Raw genomic sequence first — 27,232 nt, forward strand, 5'->3', positions numbered from 1 at the left:
AACAAACGTGAGTTAATGATATCTTAGTTGAAATCAAGAAAAAGATATGAGCAGGACACGTAATGAGGAGGCAAGATAACCGATGGTCATTAAGAGTTACAGAATGGATTCCAAGGGAAGGGAAGCGTAGCAGAGGGCGGCAGAAAGTTCGGTGGGCGGTTGAGATTAAGTTTGCAGGGGCAACGTGGCCACAATTAGTACATGACCGGGGTAGTTGGAGAAGTATGGGAGAGGCCTTTGCCCTGCAGTGGGCGTAACCAGGCTGATGATGATGATGAACCTTCAAAAAAAATATCACTGCATATTTGGCTAGTACTTAGCTAAAAACAGCGTTTAGTTTTGTTACTTTTAATTTCATTGTTATTTATTTATGGATGCAGTTGTTCTAAGGTTGTTTGCTTTACTGTATACTGAAAAGTTAACTGCTCTTCATTTTCCTTCCTTGCTTTTTATCTTCTTATATTTCGCGTTCTTTGTTTGTTATTTAATTCTCGTTCGGTTCATATTTATGTAACGAAAACTATGTTTTTGCTCCACAATTGTTATCTGTACCGCCCCCCTCACGCAATACTCCTTCTGGAGCCTGTGAGGTATATGAAATAAAAATAAATAAATAAAAAGAGGGGGCTGGCTGGAAAGCTGGCTCACAGCTTCAGCAAGTTTGAGGCCGCTGTCGTTGCTGCTAGGCTGCCGCGGCATCAAGCGGAAATAACATGTTTGTTGCACGAAGTAAATAAATACTGCTTGTTTTTTCTCCTTTCATGGCACTCTCTCCGAGTTCCATTTTTGACAGGTAAGTGGGCGATCTCATACTATTTCGGTTAAGCAGTACTAACGTTTAGTACGTACTTTTTCCGAGCTCCAGCCAACTACGGTTTAACGAGGTTTCACTGTAATTCCAAGTTTTTCTGGAGGTATAGCTTTACCCATAATAATCACGGGCATTAATCTGGTCTTTGACTTCAAGGTACTTTTTCATAAACATCAAAGCAGGCTCATTGGGCCCACAGGAACTTCCGGTTGAAACTTTTCAAGATGAAGAAAAACTAAGCTTCTCACACCGGCCATGCGAACGCTATTGCAGGACCAGAATATTGTAGGCAGCGTGGCGAGACAGGGATTTCCAAAGAGCACATTGAAGGTGATGCTGTTGGTGTTACCATCATGCGACACTGCACTGAAGTCTTGAATTTCTAGAGGTCTTGTAGACTGCTGCGCTGCTATGGCTAACGTTTCCTTGTCCACCCGAGAAGTTACTTGAGCTCTTGTCTCTTGCATGACACATGCAAGACACATGCAAGGTTCTTGTACTTCACTGCCTTCAGGTTTCGCTCTGCACTTGCTGTCAACTGGAGAGCGTCCTGTGTTGGCAGTGCTAATCTGGTTCGGGCCGCCTTCTGCTAGCACTTCAGCTGGCAACTCCAGTAACTCCTGATTTACTACATTTTGCTTTCTGTTTCTTCCTTTTCGTTTGTGTTTTCTGCCTATTGTTCCTTCTTTCGGAAGTGCTCCGCAAGCGTCAGTTGTCATGGAACACCGTTCTTTGAAAGTGAAGAGTGAAGAAGCAGGAAAATTACTCGGCACAGCAATTATAGCTAAAGAAGCTCTTCGGGTCATGTTAGCTAAAACAACCCCACTGTGCATTGCCGTCCATGTTTTTGTCACATGCACTGGGTCGAAGTGCTTCTCGCACACGTAGTCGCCTGGTTGCAGGACTTGGTCTTCACGCTGTATGGCATCCCGACATGCTTGCAGTCGACTCTTCTCTTTAGGGACACTGAACATCGATACTTTGTCTTTATAAGAGTCATATCTGCTCTTGCAGTTTGGAACGAAACACTTTTTGCCCATAGTCCGGTTCGATCCGTCTCCGCCAGGCAACGCTCTTCTTCCCTCTCTTGCGATTCTCCTTATTCATCCTTTTCAATTATTTCCATTATTAAGCGCCTACCAAGAATAAGGATGACTAATTGCTTAACGGTAAAGCACACATTGCAACACAAAAAAGATAACTTATTGTCTGCCCGCACCGCTTTTCCACGACTGCTTCCAGGCTTTGTCAAAAGCCATCTGCTAGAGCAAGCGACGCGACCGCAATATTGGAGACATTATCGTCTGTTACGGCACCTGAGGAACTTGAGAACTTGAATGATTATAGTGAATGAAAGATGCACTAAATAAATAAGTTTTTATTTCTTTCAATGCGTTTTACGTGCAGCTGTAACTATTTACCCTTTCAAATTTCCCGCCTTTTCAGCCTCCTTACGTGTGCTGCCGTGCTGCAGTGCAGACATGAAACACCACCATTAGTGAGACGCGTTTCTCCCTGGTGGTCCCTGCGTCATCGGATCACTTGATCTTACACCATGGTACGAGCGATGCAGTTAGCCCTACAGATAGGGCTAATGAGGAGTGACTTCAAAGCGAGTAGGTGCTGGCTATCAAATTTTATGAAAACACTTTTCTCTTCGAAGGCGGACAGGGATATGCCACAGATTGCCCAAAGAATATAAAGAGAAATTGCACAGTTTTCAGCGGTATGTTTTGAAGTTGCGCCATAGAAATGGCTACCACTTCGGACAGATTGGAAATGCCAATCAGACAGCGCTCTACTTTGACATGCCTGCCACCCCAGAACCAACCACCACAACCGTTGAAGAGAAGAAGGCGAAGCAAGTGTGTATTTTGTCTTCCGGTCACGAAAAAAACTAGAGACACCGCAATGCTTCGTTGCACTGCGGATAGGAACAAGCTGTCCCCGTATCTTATCTTCAGACCGAAGACGTTCCCGAAATGAATCGTGCTTCCGAGTGGCGTGATTGTGCGTGCAAATGAAAAAGGTTGGATAACCACGGACTTGGTCGCTGACTGGATTGATAACCTTTGGCGGAAGGAACCCGGCGGCAGTTTGGGTCTGCGTGGGATGCTTGTGCTCGATGCGTTCAGGTGCCACCTTGACCAGTGCATCAAGGACAAGCTGCCTGTAGCAAGTATGTGACGCCCCCTCGGGCATAATCTTGGTTCGCCCGCCAAGCTCGGTGGCCTGCTAAAGCTCCGCAGGCACCATTTGTCACCGCACCACAATAAACACCGACGAGCACGGCTGCTCGCTGGTCAGTCATCGTTCAGCACCACCACGCTGCGGAGCGTCCGTTTATCGGAGGGTGCCAGAAGCCCTCCCTTGCTCACGACCCGGGGTGGATCGTGACACTGGCGACGAGGATGGGATCTTCGTGACCCTGGCGACGAAGATGGGATCTTCGTGACACTGGCGAAGAAGCTGGCGACGAAGATGGGATCCTTGTGACACCGGCGAAGAAGGTGGCGACGAGTACCTACGGAGCGCCCCACGCCGCCGCGAGCGGAGAAACACCGCCCCTCGTTGCTGCCGCCATGCCGCTGTACAGAAGGCTCGAGCCGTTCGAGAGAGATGGGTCCGCCTGGCAAATTTACGAGGAGCAAGTCCACGTGTTCTTCCGGGCAAACGACACACCCGAGGCCAAACAGCGGGACATTTTCCTGGCCAGCTGCGGGACCCGCGTCTTCAGCCTCTTGCTCGACCTTCTCAAGCCAGCCACGCCGCACATTAAGACGCTGGGTGAGCTGCTTGCCATACTGCGCTCGCATTTTAATCCAGCACCGTCCACACTAATGGAGTGTTTCTGCTTCAACAACCGGAGCCGATGGGAAGGAGAGGCCCTCGGGCAATTCGTTGCTGCACTACGAGGGTTAGTGAGTGCCTGCGCCTTCGGGGACCAACTGAACTCGCTGCTCCGGGACCGTTTCGTATGCGGAATCAACAACCCTGCCATGCAGACGCGACTCCTGGAGCTTCCCAACCCGTCGCTGGACGACGGCGTGAAGGCAGCGCTGGCAATGGAAGCTGTCGCCAAGGACGCCGACGAGATTTCCCGTGCAACTGGCTCACCGTCGGCGGAAGCGGCGGTCAACAAGTTCGCGACAAAGGGCAGTAGCTGCGGTCGCTGTGGTGGTGCCCACTCCCCTTCACAGTGCCAGTTCTCTCAAGCACAATGCTTTACGTGCGGGAAACCTGGGCACCTGGCACGTGTATGCCGAAGTGGGAGGACGAACAGCAAGCAGCAGCCTGATTCAAGCCCAGGTACAACACAAGCCCGCGGCCAGGGTAGCCGCCGCAAGGGTACGCGGCGGAAGCATGCGGCAGCAAGCTCAAGTTCTTCCTCGGCCAGGCTCCACGTCGTGGCCGAGGACCCGCTGATTTTCGACATGTGGCACACAGGGTTTGTACCGTCGTCTGTGCCGCCATACATGCTGACCGTCGAAATCTGCGGGCACCCCATTTCCATGGAGCTGAACACAGGGGCCAGTGTGTCTGTAATGGCCGGGAAGCTCTACAAGCGTACCTTCCCCGGTGTGTCCGTCGAGGCTTCGGGCGTGATGCTGCACAGCTCCTCCGGGCAACTCTCCCAGGTCCAGGGTCAGGCACAGGTCAGCGTTCGTTTTGGCGACAGGAAGGCAACCCTTCCCCTTTACTTAACGAAGGGGTCGTCACCGACGCTGCTGGGCCGAAACTGGATTCATGTACTGGGCATTCGTCTGCCAGAGTACCCGGAAGCCAGCCTGCATGTGGTGCAGAGCTGCCAAATCTACCAGGGGCATCAGCGAGCCTCGCGTAATGTGGAAAGCATCCCCTGGCCGTTCCCCCAGAGACCCTGGTCCCGCCTACATGTGGATTTTGGGGGCTCTGGCGGTGGTGGCGGAGCAGCCTTGCTGCACTTGGGGGACCTGCAGAGCCAGCTCGAGGAACAGCGGGAGCTGGCATCGGCACGGCTGCTGGAGCTGGAGCAGCTTCAGCTTGACCACAAGGAGGCCCTGAAGACGGTGGAGCGGCTGCGGATAGAGCTGCGGTCGCTGCCCGAGAGCCTGGTGGTGAGCACGGCCGAGTACAAGTGGCTGCAGAGCCAGTTCTCTGTGCTGAACAATGAGAGCATGCAACTCAAGACACAGCTGGACGAGTGTTGCTCCTTGTTGTCGACAGCCAAAACTCACACCTTCGCCACATTGAGCAGATGGAAAGCGAGGAGCTGTTGTCCAGAAGAAGCTTCGCTCGGAGGTCATCCGCCTTGAGGACAACATCGCGCAGATTCGTCGAGAGTACAAGAATCTACACATTGAGTTTGAGGCGTCAGTGTTCAGCTAGCAGGCTCAGCCAATCAACCGGGAGATGCGGCACATTATAACGAGTCTGCAGAGCCACAACAGGCAGCTCAAGAGCGAGGTCTCCTGCAGCAAGCGCAAGCTGCGAGGCCCAATCAGAGACGCAGAAGCTGAAGCAGAAGCTGGCTGCTGACCAAGGGTGCCGTCCCGGGCCTTTGCCAGAGTCGGGAGCTCCAGTTTTCGCCAGGAACTTCCGTCCTGGCCCACCCTGGTCTGCGGGACAGGTGGTGTCTCCTGCCAGCGCCTCATCGCTGCTCGTGCGCATGCCAGACGGGGCCATGTGGCACAGACACGCCGACCATGTCAGACCTCGCCTCGGAACCTGGCCAGCACCCCCGACTGCCACTTCTGAGTTCCAGCCCGCAGGAGGACTAGCGGCAGCACCAGTCGCTCCCAGCAGAGCACCACCTACCTCAGAGGCGGCAACCATAGCCAGTGGTGCGGCACCCGTTGGACCGGTGTCGAGCCCAGCACCACTCGCGAGGCCGACCACTACGAACCCTCCGGATGGAGCAAGGCTGGCCCAGGCAGCACCCGGCGTTGCCACACCCGACCCGTCAACACCGGTGCCCAGGCGGGGTACTCGACGGCGGAGGCCACCAGACCTTTACTCGCCTGGATAACAGGCACCGTCGACCCTGCTAGGGTGAAGGCAGAGCCTCATAGTGTGAAGATGGACGTTTGTTTTTCATTTAACAAACAAACTGGGGGTAAGGGGGTGTAGCAAGTATGTGACGCCCCCTCGGGCATAATCTTGGTTCGCCCACCAAGCTCGGTGGCCTGCTAAAGCTCGGCAGGCACCATTGGTCACCGCACCACAATAAACACCGACGAGCACGGCTGCTCGCCGGTCAGTCATCGTTCAGCACCACCACGCTGCGGAGCGTCCGTCAATCGGAGGGTGCCAGAAGCCCTCCCTTGCTCACGACCCGGGGTAGATCGTGACACTGCCTACATGCAACACCGACCTTGTCGTGATACCCGGTGGCATGACATCGCAGCTCCAGCCGCTCGATATTTGCTTGAACAAGCCAGTAAAAGATAGAATTCGGGTGGTCTACACTGAATGGCTTGTCAGTGGCTGGCATGAATTCACGCCCGGCAATAAAATGAAGCATGCCTTGCTGCAGGACTTTGCTGGATGGGGGATAGATGCATGGTACACGATCCCTACTGCCATGGACGACACCGTGGATGAAATGCTTTGGTCTGTTGATATCGATAAGGAGTTGTCTGATAGCGACGACGAGTCATATCTATTGCCCCATGCGACTCGTATTGGCGAAGTGAAAACCTTGGTGGCAAAGTACACCTATTCCATTTGTGTTTTTATTCATCGCAACGTTAGTGTATTGGGAATAAATCTGTTTTTTCCAAATGAGAGAAAATAGTATTTCGATATCAAAGCACGAGGTGCGTGGTATTGTACTCTTTATTTTTTTTTTTTCAGTCATAGAAAACGGGTGCGTTTACAACTGAGGTTTTAATTGTTCTATATTTTGGTCACGGAAAACGGGTGCACGTTAGAATCGAATAAATATGCTAATTTCATATTGTAATCAATATTTTGCCTTTCGGGCAAAACTGCGACTTCTTTTATTTATCGCAACTTTAGTGCACTGGGAGTACATCTTTTGTTTTTTCCACATGAAAGAAAGTTGTATATCTGTATGAAAGAATGAGGTGCGCGGTACTGTAAAAGACTTTTCTTTTTTGAGGTCACGGCAAATGGATGCGCATTACAATCCACCTTTTTTTTTCTTTTGTGACATGGATAACGGGTGCGCATTACAATTGAGGGTGTGTTAGAATTGAGTAAATACAGTAATACCACAAGCAGTGATGTGCCAGTGACTACTTTATGCATAAATTTCATGTGTGCAAGTACTTGCACCTTCCTAACCATTCCCAACTGAACCAAACGTATGTATGCACAACATCCAATCATGAGAAAACAATGAGAGCTGATGTTACAGCCAGAATGTTGTACCAGAGGCATCTACTTTATGTGATTGGTGCAGCCATGACCGACTAAGATGTTGTAATGCCCTTGGATAGCATGCCACAGTCAGTTAAACACTGTTCCAACTGCACACAATTAACAAGCATGACGAATGCTTATTAATATTATTATTGTTAATTAATAAGCATGATGAATGCGTAACACAGCTTGCTACGGCGGCTATGCCGATTCAGGCTTCTTGCCCCTAGCAAAATGGCAGCGACCGGCTTTGCTTTCGGAGAGCCACCTCCACTCCAGAAGTTCAAGTATATAACCTCCTAGGCTAGCATTAAAGAAAAAAAAAATAGTAGTGGTGAACTGTCTGCTATGGCCACTGTTTGGAAAAGAACCACAGAAGCATAGTGCCTATTCTTTTGCCTGCGTTTTGCACGACATGTATGCAGGACTCTTGGAGAACAGCACCTGTGGCAAGCCCCTCCTATTGTTTTCCTTCAGTGCGTGACATCTGACTAACTCAATGTTGTTGGGAATTCTGTGCTTGCAAGGATATTGGCACGTGTACTAGTGTATCTTTATCAGGTGCCCACGTTTGACTGCCTAACAAATGTTATCGCTCAGCGCAGGACGTGCCTGCCTACATGTATCGGAAGTTTCTAGAATGTTATCAATGCTTCTATCTGCTGTCAGTTGTCGCCGAAACTTGTGTAATTTGATTGCATGTATGTGCAGCGCGAATGGTGTAGAACTTTGTGGAACGCACGCGGGTCCCAGCGATTACTCTGGAACATTCGACGACTGATGTATAAAAGCCGACGTGCTTGACCCGCTGATCAGATTTTGACGATCGCTAACTGTGTTCGCCGTTGTCACCGTTCTTTAAATGTAGCCTGTTTTTGTGGGCACAGGTTCGCCCAATAAAGGTTGGTTTCATCGTACACAGTATCACTACTGTGTTCTTTATATGTCACTACCATGTGACAATATATTGCAACCACGAATATAATGTGGGGTGTGAAGGGGAAGGAGGGTATCTTCAATGCCCCCCCCCCGCATTTTGCAAAAAAGATGGTTATAACACCAACTATGGATGTGCAATGCACCCATACTCATTTGTTTAGAATACTAGTGCCTTGCTACATAGTGCCATGGATGCAGGCACCATGATAATAACACCAGGGTCCTTCAATACTTCCGGTCAGGAAACTTTCTCCAAAGGTTCACATAGAGACAGATGGTGCCACTCGAAAGGCATCAATCCACCGTGGTGGCATGGCCGAGGCTATGCAGTAATGCAAATCTTTAACCAGGAAAGGCACCTCTCCCACAGTTATTTCAGCATGTTTGCAGACTCAACATGCAATGGAAATTTTAGGCAAAATAATTTACCGTGTAATGCATTTGTGTTTAAATTATACTCCACAGTGCTATGTGGCATATAATTTCTTCTGTAATTTCTGTCTTCTGTCTTAATCTACTGTCTTCTTCCATCTTCTGTCACTTATTGATTTAATGGCCCTCCACTAGAAAATGTGCCTCAGCATAAATACCTTGGTCTTATATTTGCCTCACATTGCACAGATGTGCAAATGCGCGCTTAGAAAGCTAGGATACCTGTAAAGCACCTTACGGTTGGTCCCTCTTAACATAATGCTTATAAAACACTTGTTCTTACCTATAAAACAGTAGTGCGTCCGGTACTCGAGTATGGCTCGGTCATATGAAAACCACAAGAAATATGATATTGATAAAATTGAGTCCATCCAGAAGAAAGCTGTACGTTTCATTGATCATTGCAACGACAGGTATTTTTCACGTAGTTTCCATCTTCACAATCTTCAACTTGCCACTCTCTTCTTGTCATCACATTGAATCGTCGAAGCTTTTCCATACTCTGATTAACTCTCCACCATTTCCTCTACTCAGCAGCTAAATCACATCCACCAGACACCATCATGAGTTCAATATATCTCCTTTTCACCTGTGAACCAATGTGTTTAAACAGCTTTTTTTTGTCCACACTATAGAACTGCACAGTGCTTTAACTGGCCCTCTTGTATACTGTTAGCCACCAAGTTTTATTGCATCTTTTTTTATATTGATTTTTTCCCTTCTTCTTTGCCATCTCCGATTTTTTACTCCACACTCCTTTGATAGCCCTTCGGGGATGCAGTATGTTGAAATAAATAAAATAAAAAGGATCTGGCCTGCCAAGTTGCATTGCTTGCACAAAGAGTTCCACTCAGTCAAGCCATGCCATGACGGTTGGCTAATTCTTTCCCCCCCAACTTTATTATAACAATATTATAACATGGCACAGGCCTCTCACACAGGCGCAAGCCAAGTACTGCCTCACGATGAGCTTCCTTTGCACAAGTTGAAGCTGCACGTAAAGAGCATGTGCTCATTATAAGCAGCACGCTTGGCTTACATGTAGAAATTCTACCTTTCAGCTGGAAAAATTAATTTTCTACATTCATTCATTGATGGTATTTAATGTCCTAAAATAGGGCTATGAGAGACCGTCCAAGTGGAGGGCTTCGGAACTTGTGCACCTGTGCTCACAAAAAAGAAAAAAAAATGGCATAGCCACTGAGCCACCATGGTGGATAAAGAACACTGTAGTAAATCAGATGAAGCTGACGACTAAGAAAGAGACAAAGCTTATTAGTTGGCTCATTTACTTGAGTGGCAACTCAGGTGTGGTAGGAAAAGTTTATTTAAAACCTCTTTGAGCAGTGTGCTAGCTACGCTTGCCATACGGCCTGTCTGCTTCACGAAAGGGCAGAACACTTGCCATCATAAAGCACTTATTAGACAGTAACTGCGAACAGCTATTGTGGCAGTGGACGATACCATGTCACTGGATGAGGCTGCTCTTTTAGTTTAGACAAAAGTGAGCCAGCAGGCCTTCAAAAATCCTCAGAATGGCTTCTGCTTTGAGCTTAGATTGCTGATGTTACAGTAACACAACATTTCTGTTCCCTGTGCATATGTCTTCACAAATAGTGTCTTCTGCACCAAATATTTATTTCACAGATGCGAATGTGTTTCAAGTCAAAAGTGAAGCAGAGAGTCTACAGCCGCAGAGTGGCTGGTTCCCATTTGTGCCACAGGTCCGTGTCGGGAGGGAAACAAGGAGATTTTTTTTTTCATTGGCGCCCTTGCAACCGGACCTAGATGCTAAATATAATAGCATTCCCAGGGCATGCATTCACATAAAATGTTTACTATAATGTCAAGCTTCTGGGCTGGGGGATGAAAACAAAGTCGTGGATAATAGATACCAACTCGCCCAAACCCTACTACTCACCAGTACCCTACTCAGTTATATTTACTGTGGTGTATATTTACTGTTATGAAGACGATGGACACGATTTCTCGATCCAAGTCAAATTAGAAACCTAGACCACAGTAAGCTCGACACTACCTACTGCTACATGGAATGTCATTGACATAGGGTGTGTCCACGCTGCCCCAGCCAGCAGTAATAACATTGGTTACCTGTTTTATGAGAATGTTGATGCCCTCCACAAAATCTCCTCTGACAGCCAAGTGGAGAGGCCTGTCTCCTGTGCCCTCTACAGCAGCATTGACATTGAGGCCTGCTCGGCACAGTGTCTCAAGGGCAGCCGAGTCTCTCTTCTCCACAGCAAGGTGCAAGGCCGTCTTGCCTGTTGCACGAGGAGACGAGAAATTTGGCAGCAAGTTGTAGAGAAAGACAGTCCTAGAGGTTCGAGGCTCAACTGGCTGCACCCATCAAAGTTACTCAGCTGCTAACTCAGCACTTGCGTTGTGCGCATGTGCGATCCCAAAAGTTCCAAGTGATGGAAGAGAAATGGGTGACAAATGATTTCTAAACATGGGAGATACCATACATACCCCATTCTGGAGTACAACGCATGCATTTGCAGTCGATAAAAAATGAATAGTGCAAATCCACAAAGGAATGGAATGTTTGCTTTGGTGTATCATTTGTCCTCCATCACGCAGCATAATATTTGTCGTGGTCAAAGGTAAAAATATGGATGCTTGACACCACAAACCGCAAGGAAAGAAAGGAAATATATATACAGGGTGCCTCAACTATCATGCACCAAGATTTAAAAATATGCAAATGCCATGTAGCTGGACAGAGCCAAGGCAATGTTGTTTGCCGTTGCTTGAAGATACTCAGATTTTCTGCATTCTGCCTGATTACATAATTAGTCTTAATTAATTCATCAACTTCTTAAATATTATAATCAGATGAAAAGACTCAATGAGACAATTGTAGAGAAACATGAAACACTCCTGATACAGTTTGCTGTTGTGCAATATGTACAACACAGAAGTGTTTTTCGAAGCATGAAAGAAGCCTGTGAATACACAAAAAATTGCCGCGCGACTAGCCGCTTGAGGCACTTTGCGTGCATTTGCGGGCTTCTTTCATTGCGGAGTCACCAAGCTCAGAACCCTGTTAATTTGGACCCACAGATGCATACTTGGGTGATGAAAGAAATGGTGCTTTTGAACAGGGCAAAGGCAGGCGACATGCATGAGCACTCATGTCATCTCTTCCATGCAAAAACCGCTGTTAATTTGCTCAAGCTGTAGCAACTTATTATGGTTTATACGCACCTTGTTTGTCGGCTGCATTGGGCTGCAGCTGTGGCTGGGACAGCATGGCTCTGAGAACCCTCAAGGGCAGAGAGCCCAGCACCCCGCAGTGCAAGGCAGTTTGGCCTAGGCGGTCCACAAGTGAAAGGTCAGCACTACCTACCAGCAGAATCATGACTAAGTCATGCCGCCCGCTCTGTGCTGCCACATGCAATGGAGTCTGCAATAGCAATGAAGAACAGAAACGCATTAAAGTGTGACGGCAATAAATTTTCAGTGAGCACTTGAGCTTTTCTTTTTCTTAAATCATTCAATAGATCATGTATTTTCCTCAATTTACCAATGTAACTATTTGTATAACAGTTTTCACTTAGTGAAGCCTCTGAACATCATGTAAGCGCCTTGAAAGTCTCAAAAAGGAGGCAGCAAAGTGGAAGCACAAAATGGGAAGCATTCAGCAAAAGGCATTTTGACAGTTTCTTCTCACATTTGCCTTACAACAACATTTAATGAGTTCATCAATAGGAGCATATTTTTACAGTCATATTACAAATATTTCCTATTGAGATGAAATATGTGGAGAGGGATGTGAAATTTTTTCATTCTTGATGATGCATGCATTTAATATCTTTTTCTTTAAGCCAATTGCAGTTGAGACCTAAAATGAGAATATTTGTACTGGAAAATAATTGGTTCGAAGTGCATTGAAGTTTTTAATTATTTGTTTGTCCTTTTAGGTCTACAAAAGTATCAGGTGATATTGCTAATTGTTTAATATGTTATTAAAGAGAATCTTTTGTCTTCACTTCTCAAACCATTTAATGTGACACTGCATACTTCTGTATTTTCTTTGCACATGTGGATATGGGAAAACAAATTGTGCTCAGCGAACACTTTGAAAGAATGCCTTGATTTAGGCGAGTTGGTTCATCTTGACAGCGTTCTTAAAACAGTGCTAAGGACGAAGACGAAAAGAACACATGTGACAGGATGGGCACTGGACTTCCAACTAATTATTTCAAACGACCAGCTATTTTATGCAGACTTCACATCAGGGACGCCTAATTACCATGAAAGATTGCACAAGTCAATCAGTTCACATGCCTAGCCCTTTCTGCCCTGGTGGGGGCAATTGACGACATTACAGAAAAAGTTTCACAGAATTCATGAAAAAAAAAGCAAATAGAAAAAGTTAAGCTTTCAACATGATGCCAGCATAGTTTTGAAGCAGCCACCAGAAATTTAGGTTCAATGGTGCAAGACAGCCATTGTTCTGTGAAAAAATCTAACCAAGAAAATAAATAGTAGCAGTAACACCGTTCATTTCACGTTAGGACCTCATCAGCGCCAAACAACTTGGGGAACTGGCTTCGTAATGTTGTTGTACAATAAAAACGTGAAGTGAATAAGTGAAGTGGTTTTCGAGACTTGGATAATAGCTCATTTTGTGGAGTGCAAATTTGATGCTACCAGGGCACAATGGTTGTGTAATCGAGATTGCGAGTCATCATCAGCCTGGTTACGCCCACTGCAGGGCAAAGGCCTCTCCCATACTTCTCCAACTACCCCGGTCATGTACTAATTGTGGCCATGTTGTCCCAGCAAACTTCTTAATCTCATCTGCCCACCTAACTTTCTGCCGCCCTCTGCTATGCTTTCCTTCCCTTGGAATCCATTCCGTAACTCTTAATGACCATTGGTTATCTTCCCTCCTCAATACGTGCCCTGCCCATGCCCATTTCTTTTTCTTGATTTCAACTAAGATATCATTAACTCGCATTTGTTCCCTCACCCAATCTGCTCTTTTCTTATCCCTTAACGTTATACCAATCATTCTTCTTTCCATAGCTTGTTGCGTCGTCCTCAATTTGAGCAGAACCCTTTTCGTAAGCCTCCAGGTTTCTGCCCCGTACGTGAGTACTGGTAAGACACAGCTGTTATAAACTTTTCTCTTGAGGGATAATGGCAACCTGCTGTTCATGATCTGAGAATGCCTGCCAAACGCACCCCAGCCCATTCTTATTCTTCTGATTATTTCACTCTCATGATCCGGATCCGCAGTCACTACCTGTCCTAAGTAGATGTATTCCCTTACCACTTCCAGTGCCTCACTACCTATTGTAAACTGCTGTTCCCTTCCGAGACTGTTAAACATTACTTTAGTTTTCTGCAGATTAATTTTTAGACCCACCCTTCGGCTTTGCCTCTCCAGGTCAGTTGGTCCCCTCCAAGAGTTGGTCCCCTGACTTACTAAGCAAGGCAATATCATCAGCGAATCGCAAGTTACTAAGGTATTCTCCATTAACTCTTATCCCCAATTCTTCCCAATCCAGGTCTCTGAATACCTCCTGTAAACACGCTGTGAATAGCATCAGAGAGATCGTATCTCCCTGCCTGACGCCTTTCTTTATTGGGATTTTGTTGCTTTCTTTATGGAGGACTACGGTGGCTGTGGAGCCGCTATAGATATCTTTCAGTATTTTTACATACGGCTCGTCTACACCCTGATTACGCAATGCCTCCATGACTGCTGAGGTTTCGACTGAATCAAACGCTTTCTCGTAATCAATGAAAGCTATATATAAAGGTTGGTTATATTCCGCACATTTTTCTATCACCTGATTGATAGAAATTGCGAGTAGTCGATTTGTTTTCTTTCATGTTTCCCAAAGCGTTTATTCTAGATACATAGTGGCCATTTCTGTTGTTTTTCAGAATATTTACTTGTTTGGGATTGTTATTTACTTCAAAATGTAATAAAACCCCACAGGACACTCCAGTGCATGTCGATTATTTAGCAATAAAAACAAAGGAGACTTATTGAACTCATGTTCAATAAGTCCGGCGGAGTACATGAGTGTGGCATAACGCTCTTTCTTCGCTTGCGTAGGAACCGCCAGACCCAAGGGACCTGACTGTCGCTTCCCTGGCTTTCGATGCTTCCATCTTCGGCGCCCTTATCGACGTGATATACCGGAGAAGATTTGGTGCGAACGCCCATGGCTACACAGTCGATGCTGCGAGTGCGTCAACGTGGGGGCAGCCACCCAGGCAGGCAACACCGGATGACTATGCTTAAAAAGCCAACGTCGGTTGTCAACGAGCGCAGTCCAGCGGAGTACTTGAGCGCGGCATGACGCTCTTTCTTCGCTTGTGTAGGAACCGTCAGACCCAAGGCACCTGACTATCGCTTCCCTGGCTTTGGATGCTTCCATCTTCGGCGCCCTTATCGACGTGATATACCGGAGAAGATTCAGTGTGAACTCCCATGGCTACACAGTCCATGCTGCGAGTGCGTCATTGTGGGTGCAGCCAATCCAGGCAAGCAATATTGGGCAACTACGCTTAAAAAGCCAACACCGATTGTCAACGAGCGCAGTCCAGCGGAGTATGTGAGCATGGCATAACGCTCTTTCTTCACTTGTGTAGGTGACAGCACCGTCTCATTAACTACTTGTGTCTGAATTTAAATTCTGCTCCGCTAGACTGCACAAAGTTGGACAGCACAAAATTGTGTTCACTATGTCTAACGATGATTGCCTCGCATGCCTGAAAGCTATTGCACCTGATAGCCAGTGCCTTCTTTGCAGCGAATGTGATAACTGTTATCATGCCGGCAAATGTTATGGCGTCACAAAGACTAACCTAAAAAGCGTGTCAGTAGAAACAATCCATACTTGGTTATGTCCCACATGTGCAAATCACAAAACATGATTGATGAACGCTGGAGACGGGGCTGGCTCTCAGCGTACGAACTTAATGGCAGACAGTGAGAAACCTTCTTTGGTTCACGTCATGTCGAAGCTAGACACTATGCTATGCCGTTTTGATGAGCTCGAAAGAAAACAGGAGGAGCAGCTGGCTAAATATGATACTGAGCCCGCTTATAACGAACCCGAGCGTCACGCGGAATTCGTTCGTTCTGTCCAGAAGTTCGTGGTATGTGGGCCACACACAAAAATTGACATCAATCAAAACAAAAATTTATTGAGAAAAAAAATCGGTGATCGTTGTCTGCCTCGTCAGAGCACACCCAATGACTGCGGTTTCAAGCTTGTTCAAAGCTGCGATGTGTTCGTCACCCAAGGCCTTAAAATACACAAGATTTCTAAGTGCCTCAATATGGCTCACTGCTGTGGTCACACTTACGGGTGCTGGCTCCGACAGATCCTTGTCATCGTCCGATGCTTCGGCGTCGCTTGATGCTCGCACTTCCCGGACGGTGGTCTCGTCGCAAAACGACTCCGCAACTTCAGCAGCGTCGTCTACATCAACAAAATCTTGCCAATCAAGATCGCAGCCGGCCAGGTTAGCGTCAACAACGCGTCGCCACAAGTCGTCGTCAGGCTGGCTTTGTTCGGTGTCTTCAATGCCTGCTTCAGGTGCGTCAGCGAAGCCGGCCTTGCGAAAACAATTCCGGATGCATTCGGGTGTCACTTTCATTCACGCCGCTTTGATCATTTCTATCGCCGAGTACAGCGAGACCTGCAGAGGCACATTGGCAGCGGGGCGATCAACTGCAATCAGCATCCGCTGCACAACACGGCGCCTGTAGGCCGCTTTAAACGATCGTATTACACCCATGTCCAGCGGTTGCGCTTTTGAAGTTACATTTGGCGGCAGAAAAAGCAACTCAACTGCCGTTAAGACAGCTTGGACATGGTGGGTGGTACAGTTGTCAAGAATCAGAAAAACTTTGCGCCCTTTCTTCGCCATGCTGTTATGCCTGTAACGCACTGGTACATATGTGCGGAAGCAACGTGGCCTCTTTGATTTACCAATGACAAATGGCAAGCATCGATCGCTTCCATCCATGTTGGTGCACAAAAGCACAGTTATGCGAACTTTTCTGTGCTTGCTGCCAGCACATTTGTCACCCTTCATAGCGTGCGTTTTGCCAGGCAGCATTTGATAGAATAGCACCATTTCATCGGCGTTATACACATCCCTTTCAGCATAACTTGATACACGGGCCAAGTTTTTAGACATCCACGTGTTGATGTCTTCGTCGCTTACCGATGCCGATTCGCCGTTGATGGTCTTGAAAATAATTCCGTGGCGGAGCTTGAAGCGATGGAGCCAGCCATTGCCAGGAGAAAAATCTGGGAAGTCCAGGAGGAACGCTAAGTCCTTTGCTTTGGACAACATCAGCGGCCCGCTGATGGGAACATTGCGTGCTCGAGTATCAAGGAACCACTTTATAAGCGCGTCTTCAACGTCTGCATATGTGGCTTTCCGTAGGCGCTTCCTCGTCGCGGAGTCCGTGGCGGCACTCTTGTAGATTTTGTCCTTCTCTTTTAGTATCGTGGATATTGTCGATTTCGACAAACCATACTTTTTCACCAGTTCGTGGTTTTTCGCGCCTTGGGAAAGGTCTTTCAAGATCAACAGTTTCGTGGCCAAGTCCAAAGCTTTTCGCTTCACTGTCGAAGTAGACGCCGGCGAATCTGCCATCTCGGATAGGCACGGGAGCACACCAGTAGGAAACAACGCCGACAACGCTCGCACAACCACAAGTAAGAATAAGACAGTCCCGCAGTCGTGTGAGGTGTGAGGCTGCTACGTTGTCAATTGGTGGAAAACTTCGCCGCTGCCCTGACGTCGACGATGGCGAGTGGGGTCCCGTGGCGAATGAGCTGGCACTTTCGACTTGTGTGTTCACGTTGCTGATGCGTGCTGGGCCGGCATTTTTTTTTCTCTCTCTCTCTCATTATCGCGGCGATCCCCTCGCCGCATCGCCGCTCCTCCGTGCCTCCGGTGAGACGCCGCGGAAAAGCCAATTCTCGGAGCGTGCACAGCACAGGGTCGGCAGATCTCGCCACGTGGAAAGTGGTCTGCGACACCAAGGCGTTCGCTGTAGCCGATCGGCTAGGCTCGCGGGCGTTCGTTGTAGCTGAGACCGAGCGCCATAGCCTAAACGTATATTTTGACGGTCTCGCCGGACTTGTTCGTGATAAGCGAGCGTTCATCTTAAGTGGGGCCGTTATAAGTGGGCTCGACTTACCACCAATGGAAAACTTGAGGAGCAAACATTAACAACACAGAGCATAGAAGAATCCCTCAATTTGCTCTCTTCTAAGTATGATGAAGTGCTTGAAACTCTTGAAACCCAGAATCAAGAAGTAAAAGAGCTAAAGAAAGAAACTACAGATATGGAAGCTCAACTGCTAGCAAAGGACACTAGACTTTCTCAACTGGAAATGGAGGTGAATAGGATGGAATCCTATTCAAGACATAATAATTTGGAGATACATGGGGTCAAGTGTCATGAGAGTGAAGAGTTGAGAGCAGTTATAAATTCAATTGCAGGGAGACTCAACCTCTCCATTCTCAGCAATGGGGAAATCGAAGCAGTACACAGGATTAAAGGCAAAGCAGATTCTGAGGCTCCCATACTAGTCCGTTTCACCAAGAGAGAAACAAGAGAAAAGTGGCTTGCAAAACAAAACACGCTGAAACATGAGAACATTTACATCAATGAAAATCTGACACCTCTAGCCTTCGGTGGATGGCAAAGCACCTAGCAACTCAAAAACACTACAAATACGTTTTGGTGTGAAACAGTTGTACATTTGTTAAGAAAATTGAAGGTTCCCCTGTTATTCTTGTTGAGAAGGAAGCGGACCTGCACAAGATAACGTGATGACTGAGATTGTACATTCATTTTCTGAATGGATGAAGATACGCCGGGAATTCGTGTCAGTTGAATCTTGCATAAGTTTTGATCTTATCCATGTGAATGTGAGAAGTCTTCACAAGAATTGGAACATGTTACAAATGTACTTGGAGAATGTTTTAACTTTTCTGGAGGTGATAATATTTACTGAGATCAATGTCAGTGAGTTTGATTGCTCTCTTTATAATATACAGCACTATCAATTGTATGCCTTGTGCAGAGAGGGCAAATGTGGTGGAGGAGTGTTAGTATTTGTGAAAAACTGCTGGTTTTGTGAATGCTTGAAAGCTGAATTTGATGAAGCGGAAGTTATAGCACTTTACCTTTCAAACAATGAAGAGGAACTGTTAGTTTGTGCAATTTACTGGCCTCCTAGCAAGAATATTGCAGTTTTTTTAGAGGAGCTCACTAGATTCCTTAAAAGGTATGGAGTAAATAAACGTGTGATTCTCGTGGGAGATTTAAATACTGACATTTCAGTAACTAATAAGGTAGGCGCAAGTGAGTACTTAATGTTGTCCAGTTTTGGCTTGGAGAATAAAATTCAGGGCTATATGGAAGAACTTCTAGGAATTTACACAGTCATGCATTGACCATATCAGTACAACCGTAAGGCAATAGGAAACGTTCTGCTGTATTATTAAAGAAAAAGTTGTTAATCCTTATTTTGTTTCACTTATGTTATTAAAAGGCAGTAAAATGGCGGCACAGGAGAGACCTGCAGAAAGGCTTGCAATTAACAATGAAAAAGTAGATAAACTAATTAAGTTGTATGACTGGAATTCCCTCTTGCTGCACAATCACCTATATGCTTACGAACTGCTTGTATAGCAACTAAAATCAATTTACAATAACTCGAAAACTAAGGTGAGGATGAAATGGCGAAATCAGGCAAGTCCTTGGATAAACAAGGAAATTATTGAGCTATCCTACATCAACAGTAAATATTTAAGAAGGCGCAACGAGCACCCTCCTGACTTTGTACTAAGAGAAGAATTCAGGCAACTGCGAAATAAAATTACCGCAAAAATACGACTGGCAAAAAAACAGTACCAGCTAACTTTTTTAGGTTTGCAGCGCAGCTCAGAAAGAGCAAAAAGGAAGGTGGAAAGGGTAATGGAAGGGAGAACAGAGTGAGTGCTCACTCCGTTCCCTTCCTTGCTCTTTCTGAGCTGCGCTACAAGCCTAAAAAAGTCATGACATACCAACTCGCCCAAACTGCCACACTTAGTACTAGCTAAATCAATTCTCGGCATGCAGTAGGGATGTAAAAGAAACTTGGAAATTAGTGCAAATCACCATAGGAAAACCATCCAAGAAAAACATTGATGATACTTTAGAACAGGCCTTTCCAGATAAAAACAAAGTAGCATCGGCCACTGAGTTCAATCTGTTACTTTCTTGTGTCGGCAGGGAAGGAAAATGGCGAACGCTACTGCAGTTGCTGCGAGCATTCATTCAGCTTACATGCCTACGGTCACTGAGCCGGAATCATGGGATGTGTTGAAAACAATGCCAATAACAAAATCACCAGGCTATGATATATTACTTTTCATTATCCACAAAACTTTAATAACTGGGCAAATTTACATGTACATGAAAATAAGCGTAATAAGACCATTGCGCAAGAAAGGCTCCAAAAAGGATTATAATAATTATAGGCCAATCGCAATTTCATCCTCCCTCACTTGTATCATGTAGAAAATTATACCTGTTCGCATGACATCATTTCTTGATAAGTACCATCTACTAAATGCAGGCCAGTATGGTTTCCGCATAGGTAAAAGTAGGTAAACCTACTAGAGAATTTTAATGACCTAGTCTGCAAAGAAATAGATAACAATAACATTGTCCTTACACTTTTTATTGATTTGTAAAAAGCCTTTGCTACTATTATTCACAATCTATTACTAGATAAACTTGACAATATTGGTTTCAGAGGTACATGTTGCTCTTTAAAAGTTATTTTGCTGATTGAGCCCAATGTGTCCAACTAGGCGGATCATACAGCTCAATTTTGAACGTTTCGACAGGTGTTCCTCAGGGCTCAATTTTAGGACACTTGTTATTTAATATTTACGTCAATGACATGACCCGTCTTCCACTGAACTCACAACTCTTTTTATACGCGGATGATACTGCCCTGGCGATACCAAGTGAAACATATGAAGAAGCCTCCGACAACAATAGGATGTGCATCTTTTGATAGAATGATCAAACGCTAATCAGATTTTTACTAATACTACAAAAACCTGCCTACTTTGTTTTCATAGCCCATATAAAGTGCTTAGAACATTCTCACATATATACCTTCACGGGAGGAACTGTACGTGCTGTTCATGCCCACCTTTGGAACACAAATCCAATTTTAAATATCTTGGTATCACATTTGACGAAACACTGTCGCAGAACGTACATATTGCAGAGTTAGCCAAACACTTACGCCTAGGGTGTGTTTACATATATGCTCTACGATCTATTTGTGATGTATCAGGTAGAAAAACGGTATATAAGGGATTGGGAGAGTCTATATTACGATACGGAATAACAATTTACGGAACCGCATCTTTATATAAATTAAACACACTAAGCCGCATAGATCACAGAATTGCTACCAATCTCACCTACGGAACCAACTATCACGATAAGTCAGCCAGAGACAGTATGGAACATTTTGACATGCTACCTGTACACAAGCAATTTATCTTTGACATATTGTACAAGCATTTATTTCACAGCTCCTTTAAAATCTGCAACATTAATGTACGGCCTCTCCGTCATTTGGAAAAGTATGTCATACCCTGCATCTTCACCACTTATGACAAAAGAACCCGCACCTACAATGTTCCTTATTACTTCAATAAAATATGAACCCTCCCGAGCATTACCGGATTAAAAGACCTTAAGAAGTTCCTTCAACCTTGGTTGAATGGTAATACAGATTGAGGTAATTTACTATTTGCCATGTTCTTAATGTTTTCATTTCGTGTACGAAAGTTTGCACAGTGGAAAATTTGCTATCATTTGTACTGTTGGTTTTTGTTTGTTCTTATGTCGCACAAGCAGGTGCTGCGTATTTGGTTGATTTTATTTCTCTTCTTTTTGTACTATGATTTATTCACTGTTGTTTCATGTGCTTAACCTGGCTGCCCAGCTCCGCACACAAGCGGCAACGCTTATGCAGGCTGGAACACGTTGTACGAATTGAATAAAATATATTATTATTATTATTATTATTATTATTATTATTATTATTATGTGCCTAACCTGTGTGTTAGATGAAAAGGAAACTGGAGATCGCTTCAAGGGGCTTGGCGTACGAATATCAAGAACACAGCGCGAATTGTGAATTAGAATACGTCACCTGTTGATTCACAACCTTCGAGCCCTGGTGGCATCATTTGACACCGTATCCGTCACTTTACTAAATATTTTAAAATTGATGTTTGTTTTGTATTTTGCTTCTAAGAGCTTTCTCAACTAAATATGTCAAACGAAAAAAATCTCTGCCTAAATAAAAAAAATTCAGGGCCAATAGGGCTGGATACCTGGCAAGACATTATACTTCTTTTTCATGCATCGTCAAATACGGACAGCTGGCACCTTTATCACTTGCTTTCCTTATATAATACGATTCAGCTATTCTTTTTCACGTTCTGTCTTAGTTTCTTTCATTGAATAAAAAAGTTGTGTTGGCAAACATAATTATACACATGCACACTTTTTGCAGTGCTCAGTGAAATGACATTCAGGACTGTACTATTCAGTGACACGTGAAGGTATCTTTGAGCTGTTCGTGGAAAAGTCGATGAAGTGGGTGAATGAAAATTTCAGGACATAGTGTGCATGAAATGCAACAATTTTATAACTTTGCTAGAATTTTACCTGCATTTGACTGCCACTAGTCACAATGGTTTTTATTTTCAAAGCACACGAATCTGCATTGGTTCATCATTGGCCCCTATACTATGCAACATTTTTTAGTGTCCTTTGACAACCGTGTTAATGTGGAACTGGCAAAATAATTATTCACGTGTATAGATATGTTGACAACTATCTAACAGTCTTTAATAACTCACCAGATCTGCCCTGACGATGCTGTAGCTGATTGTCTTAAATTGTTCACTAACCTTTCCCAGGGGCTACATTTGAAATGACGAAACATAACTTTATTCAGTTGCTAGATCTGAAGATTATTTTTTTCATCAGATGACCCCGTGAGCTGCAGATACAGCCCAAAGAGTGGGCACTGTGGCAGCAGCCAGGGCAACATGCCTAGAAATTCTTTCTGCTTCGTGATACAGGTTACGGCTGTTCTACTCGGGAATCATCTGACTGTCCACAACGGAACACAAGACGCCGCACGTGTCGATTGGCTTATCATGAGGCACCCTGCATCAACGATCATCGACAGCCGCCGGGTCTCCGAAAGTGCACCGTTCATCGAGTCACACACTGAGACTGCGTGGCGATTCACAGGAGCGACGACTCATCACGTGACCCCTCCGAAGGCTACAAAAGCATCGCCAGGAACCTGGATCTTCTGTGGGTACTGCAGCAGCAGCAAGGGCAACACGCCTAGAAATTCTTTCTGCTTCGTGATACAGGTTAGTAGTTACCTACCTGGATATTGTTACAGAAGCGGTAATCGTTATTTGCTGCTGCTGCCCTGCCCACTGGGTGTAAAATCTTTGCTAACATGTATTTATTCACTGCCCGTTGATTTCCTTGTTTGTGGAGATGTCGAGGCAAACCCTGGTCCCGGTTATAGCGAAATGTTGGCTAAAATCTTAGAGGGCCAAGCCAAAACACATTCCTGCATTGAAAAAATGCAGACAACTCAAGATGCGATAGAAAAGAAGATCTCTGCTCTAACGGAGTGCATATACAAAGTTGATAAACAACTAGAAAACCTCACGGTGCTAACCGCCAAAGTTCAAGAAGTAGAAGCAACAGTTACAGGATTAAATAAAGAGATTGTATCCCTGATGAGCAAGGTAGATGAGCTAGAAAATAGAAGCCGCCAAAAAAACCTGGTTATATAAGGCATAGAAGAGCCACGTGGCGAAACTGCAGATGGTCTATTAAAAAAAGTAAAAGATGAAATTTTCAAAGACACACTACAGGTTACAGTCACGGGTATCGAAAGATGTCATCGAATTGGGCAGAAGGCCAAAAATAAATGCCGTCCTGTTATTCTAAAGTTTCTGGACTACCGAGAGAAGATAGCTGTATTAAAGAACTGTAACAAACTTAAGGGAAGTATGGTGTCGATTTCGGAAGACTTTTCCTACAGGATAAGAGAAATAAGGAAAACATTGTGGGGCACATCAGCTGATGAAAGGAAAAACGGATGCAAAGTGAAACTCTTTTTTGATAAACTAAGCATGGATGACGTCATGTTTGGGTGGAACTAAACTACTGGTTCACACTATCAGTTAAGAAAAAAAGCTAATTGACGACAAAAGCATGACGCACTGTCACTGAAAGTACTTAATGTAAACTGCAGAAGTGTCGTTAACAAGGCTACTGAGCTAGAGGCATTGTTGTTGACCCATAGCATTGATATAGCCATCCTCACTGAAACATGGCTAAATGTGTCCATTTATGACAGTGAATTTGTGCCCGCTGGATACAGTGTACATAGAAAAGACCGCGAGAATAAGGGTGGTGGGGTTGCTGTTCTTTTTAACAAATCCTTAGGCATGAAAAAAATGCCTGATGTGCCTGGTGTCGAAGCTGTCTTTTGCAAAGTGTATTGTGGCAACACCAGGTATGTTATAGGCGCTACTTACTGGCCTCCTGGTTCTGATGTTGGCATCCTCAAAAACTTAAGAAAGTATCTAGACACACAAGTCAGGCTTGGGGACAAAATAATCCTATCAGGTGATTTCAACCTGCACGAGGTGGATTGGTCAACATTCACAGCCCGAAACCGAAATGATAATCACTGTGAAATACTGATAGATATGGCCTTCGCGTTCGACTTACTGCAAGTAGTCCAAAATTACACCAGGATTCAGGGAAAAGATGGGGAATGCGGGAGATGGAAATTCAAGACGATGAGCAAAACGTGAACAAGGTGAATGCAGGAGCCAACGTTTCGACAAGTGGACTTGTCTTCTTCAAGGCGACATATGCTTTCCTCGCCACGGTATTTATAGGTGGGGTTCTTCTAAAGGGGAGAGAGTGTGAGGCGGGGAGGACGCGGAAACGAAGGAAAAAGTGAAAAGTGTTAGCGTGTCGAATTGAGAGTGAAGGAACGCTGTGTCCAAGTCAAAGCCAGGGCACCCCCCCTCCCCCCCCCCCCCTCGGTTTGTCAACACACACGCGTTAGCCGGCGTGTCAAGGGCGTCTGACACGCCGGCTAACACAAAAAAAAAAAGGAAGAAGTAAAGGAAAGGAAAGGGGAAAAAAAGGGGGGGGGGATACGCCAAGACATCAAACTAAGTGTTGTTGCCTATAGCTTGACATTTAGCATAGCGAATAGTGTAGGACTGTCGGTGGAGCTACGTGCTGCAGGGGTTACATTAGTTTCTTTGGGTGGATCTGCAGCTCTAATATCTTTGCGCTGGTATTTATCTAGTAATTTTTCCTCCTTTAGTTTGGACACAGCGTTCCTTCACTCTCAATTCGACACGCTAACACTTTTTCCTTCGTTTCCACGTCCTCTGATGTGTTTCCACGTCCTCTGAAGCTGATGTGGCCAAAAATTGGAATAGAGCGCTTACTTCCAACTGGTTTACATATTAGCAGATTGCCCGAAATATATTGACACAGTACTGTGGGGCTCCCGCACCACGAGACAGCGCATGCAAAGATCGGTGCTATGAAAGACGAAGCGTGTAGGCTGCACGCTCTTTTTCTGGCCCGCCATTAAAGAGAAGCGTCTATTTTGTAAGACCCCGGCTTCAATCTACGTTACATTTTTCTGGTGGAGGTGCTGGGCACATGCGACCACTCCCAGATCGAACACTGTCTACAAGTCGTACCAGTACGAAGTCCGGTCAAGCTGACTCCTGTTCACGTACGGACAAGCCATTGACTTCAAGGTCTGCCACCTGAACACGAGTCTTTACCCAATCGAGTCAGAAGGATGATTACATCCGTTCCGTCTTCTTCCTCAACCGCACACCCCAAAGTCGTCCTTAATCAGCCGCGAATCCCTACGTCCTTCCATGGGGACACCTTCGAAGATGTCGAGGACTGGTTCGATCACTTTGAGCGTGTCGCAGAATTCAACGGCTGGACTCCAGAGCGCAAGCTACGCAACGCCTACTTTGCCCTTGAGGACTATGCGCGGACATGGTTTGAGACTTGTGAGGCGGCCCTATCGACATGGGACGAATTCCGATGGCAGCTAATCAGCACATACGCCAGCCTCGATCGCAAGGAGCGAGCTGAATCTGCAATTCAGGCAAGAGTGCAGAGGCCGAACAAAAGCGTCGCAATGTTTGTCGAAGATATGTGCCGACTTTTCCGACGCGCAGATCAGACCATGCCGGAAGAATAGAAGCTCAGGAACTTGATGCACGGCGTCAAGCAAGAACTATTCGGTGGCCTAATATGCAACCCACCAAAGACCGTTGCAGAATTTCTCGCTGAAGCCATATCAATGGAAAAGGCACTGCAGCAGCGAACAAGGCAGTAAAACCACGACGTGTCGACCCTCTTGTGTGACCCTCTCGCTATACCCTTGGACAATACCGACGCCTTGCCGGAGCTCATTAGGTCTGTTGTCCGAGAAGAGCTTCAAAAGCTTCAGGTGGCTCCGGTATCAGTACCGCGACTCGCTCTGGCTGAGGTCGTCCGGGAGGAAACCAGGCAGGCAGTACAAGTCCCGGAGCAAAGCGAGACACAACAGCACGAGGTACGGCCACCAGAGCCTCGCATGTCGTATGCGGAAGCTGCGAGAAGTTCGTTGTCCCCGATTTTTCAATATACAGCCACGAGAAAGCATCAGACAATATTGTCAAAACACGTCGCAAAACGTCACATCGAGAGAGGACCGCAGCATCATTAGTCACTGAAAACAGAAATCTTTCATGCACAGTTGAACTGATCAAGAAATTTTATCTCCTGTGAACATAGGCACAAGGATGGGGTGCTAACACACGTGCTTCCAGCGCTTGCTATGAAATCAGCTCCAATATTTATTTATTTATTTGATACTCTCAACCCCGTTCTTGGGGCCATTACAGCGAGGGTGATGTGTCAAGAATACACGATACATAATTTTTTTTCTATGCAACATATAAATTCACTGGCGCTTTTGTTAGTTAACAGCAACGAGCAAAAAAAGGAGCAAAAAAAGGAGCAAAAAACAGTAGTTATACAAAGAAAAGTCAACAAAAATGCTCGTAGTAAAAATTCAGTATACATCCTCGCAAAATAAAGTATCTAACGCATTTTCAAATTCAGCAGAGCCCTCGTTGCTCACAATTGCATTAGGCAATCTGTTCCACATTTCAATTGTGTCAGGAAAAAAGGAGAAACGAAAAGCATCAGTACGTGTTAGATAAGGTTGAATAGCTCTGCTATTGTTGAGACGATCGCATCTCCTTCCTGGAGGTTGTAGATATAGATTCTTGGTTATTTTTGTTCGCCCACTCATGATTTTAAAAAGAAACTTTAGCCTATGCTTATGTCTGCGTTCCTCCAGAGGCTCTAGTTCACAAGATTTTAACAAGGCTGTAACAGACTCCATGCGTCGGTATTTTCCACATATGAAACGGACTGCCAATCTTTGTATTCTTTCTATTTTTGCTTTCAGGACTTTCTGATGAGGGGACCACACAACA

General features: G+C 45.6%; 1 protein-coding gene across 7 annotated transcripts in view; it reads right to left on the bottom strand.

Annotated features, from left to right (window-relative positions):
- Positions 1 to 27,232, bottom strand: part of Rel (nuclear factor NF-kappa-B family member relish) — a 417,698-nt gene that overhangs the window by 49,185 nt on the left and 341,281 nt on the right. For all 7 annotated transcript variants that reach the window (XM_055064994.1, XM_050168416.2, XM_055064991.1 and 4 more), the window contains 2 exons: positions 11,777 to 11,975; positions 10,661 to 10,830 (listed from right to left, as the gene is read on the bottom strand). In XM_055064994.1, the coding sequence (XP_054920969.1) occupies positions 10,661 to 10,830; positions 11,777 to 11,975 (369 nt within the window). The remainder of the gene's footprint in view (positions 1 to 10,660; positions 10,831 to 11,776; positions 11,976 to 27,232) is intronic.

This window comes from Dermacentor andersoni, chromosome 1 (genome assembly GCF_023375885.2).
Source record: "Dermacentor andersoni chromosome 1, qqDerAnde1_hic_scaffold, whole genome shotgun sequence".
Taxonomy (NCBI): Eukaryota; Metazoa; Arthropoda; class Arachnida; order Ixodida; family Ixodidae; genus Dermacentor; species Dermacentor andersoni.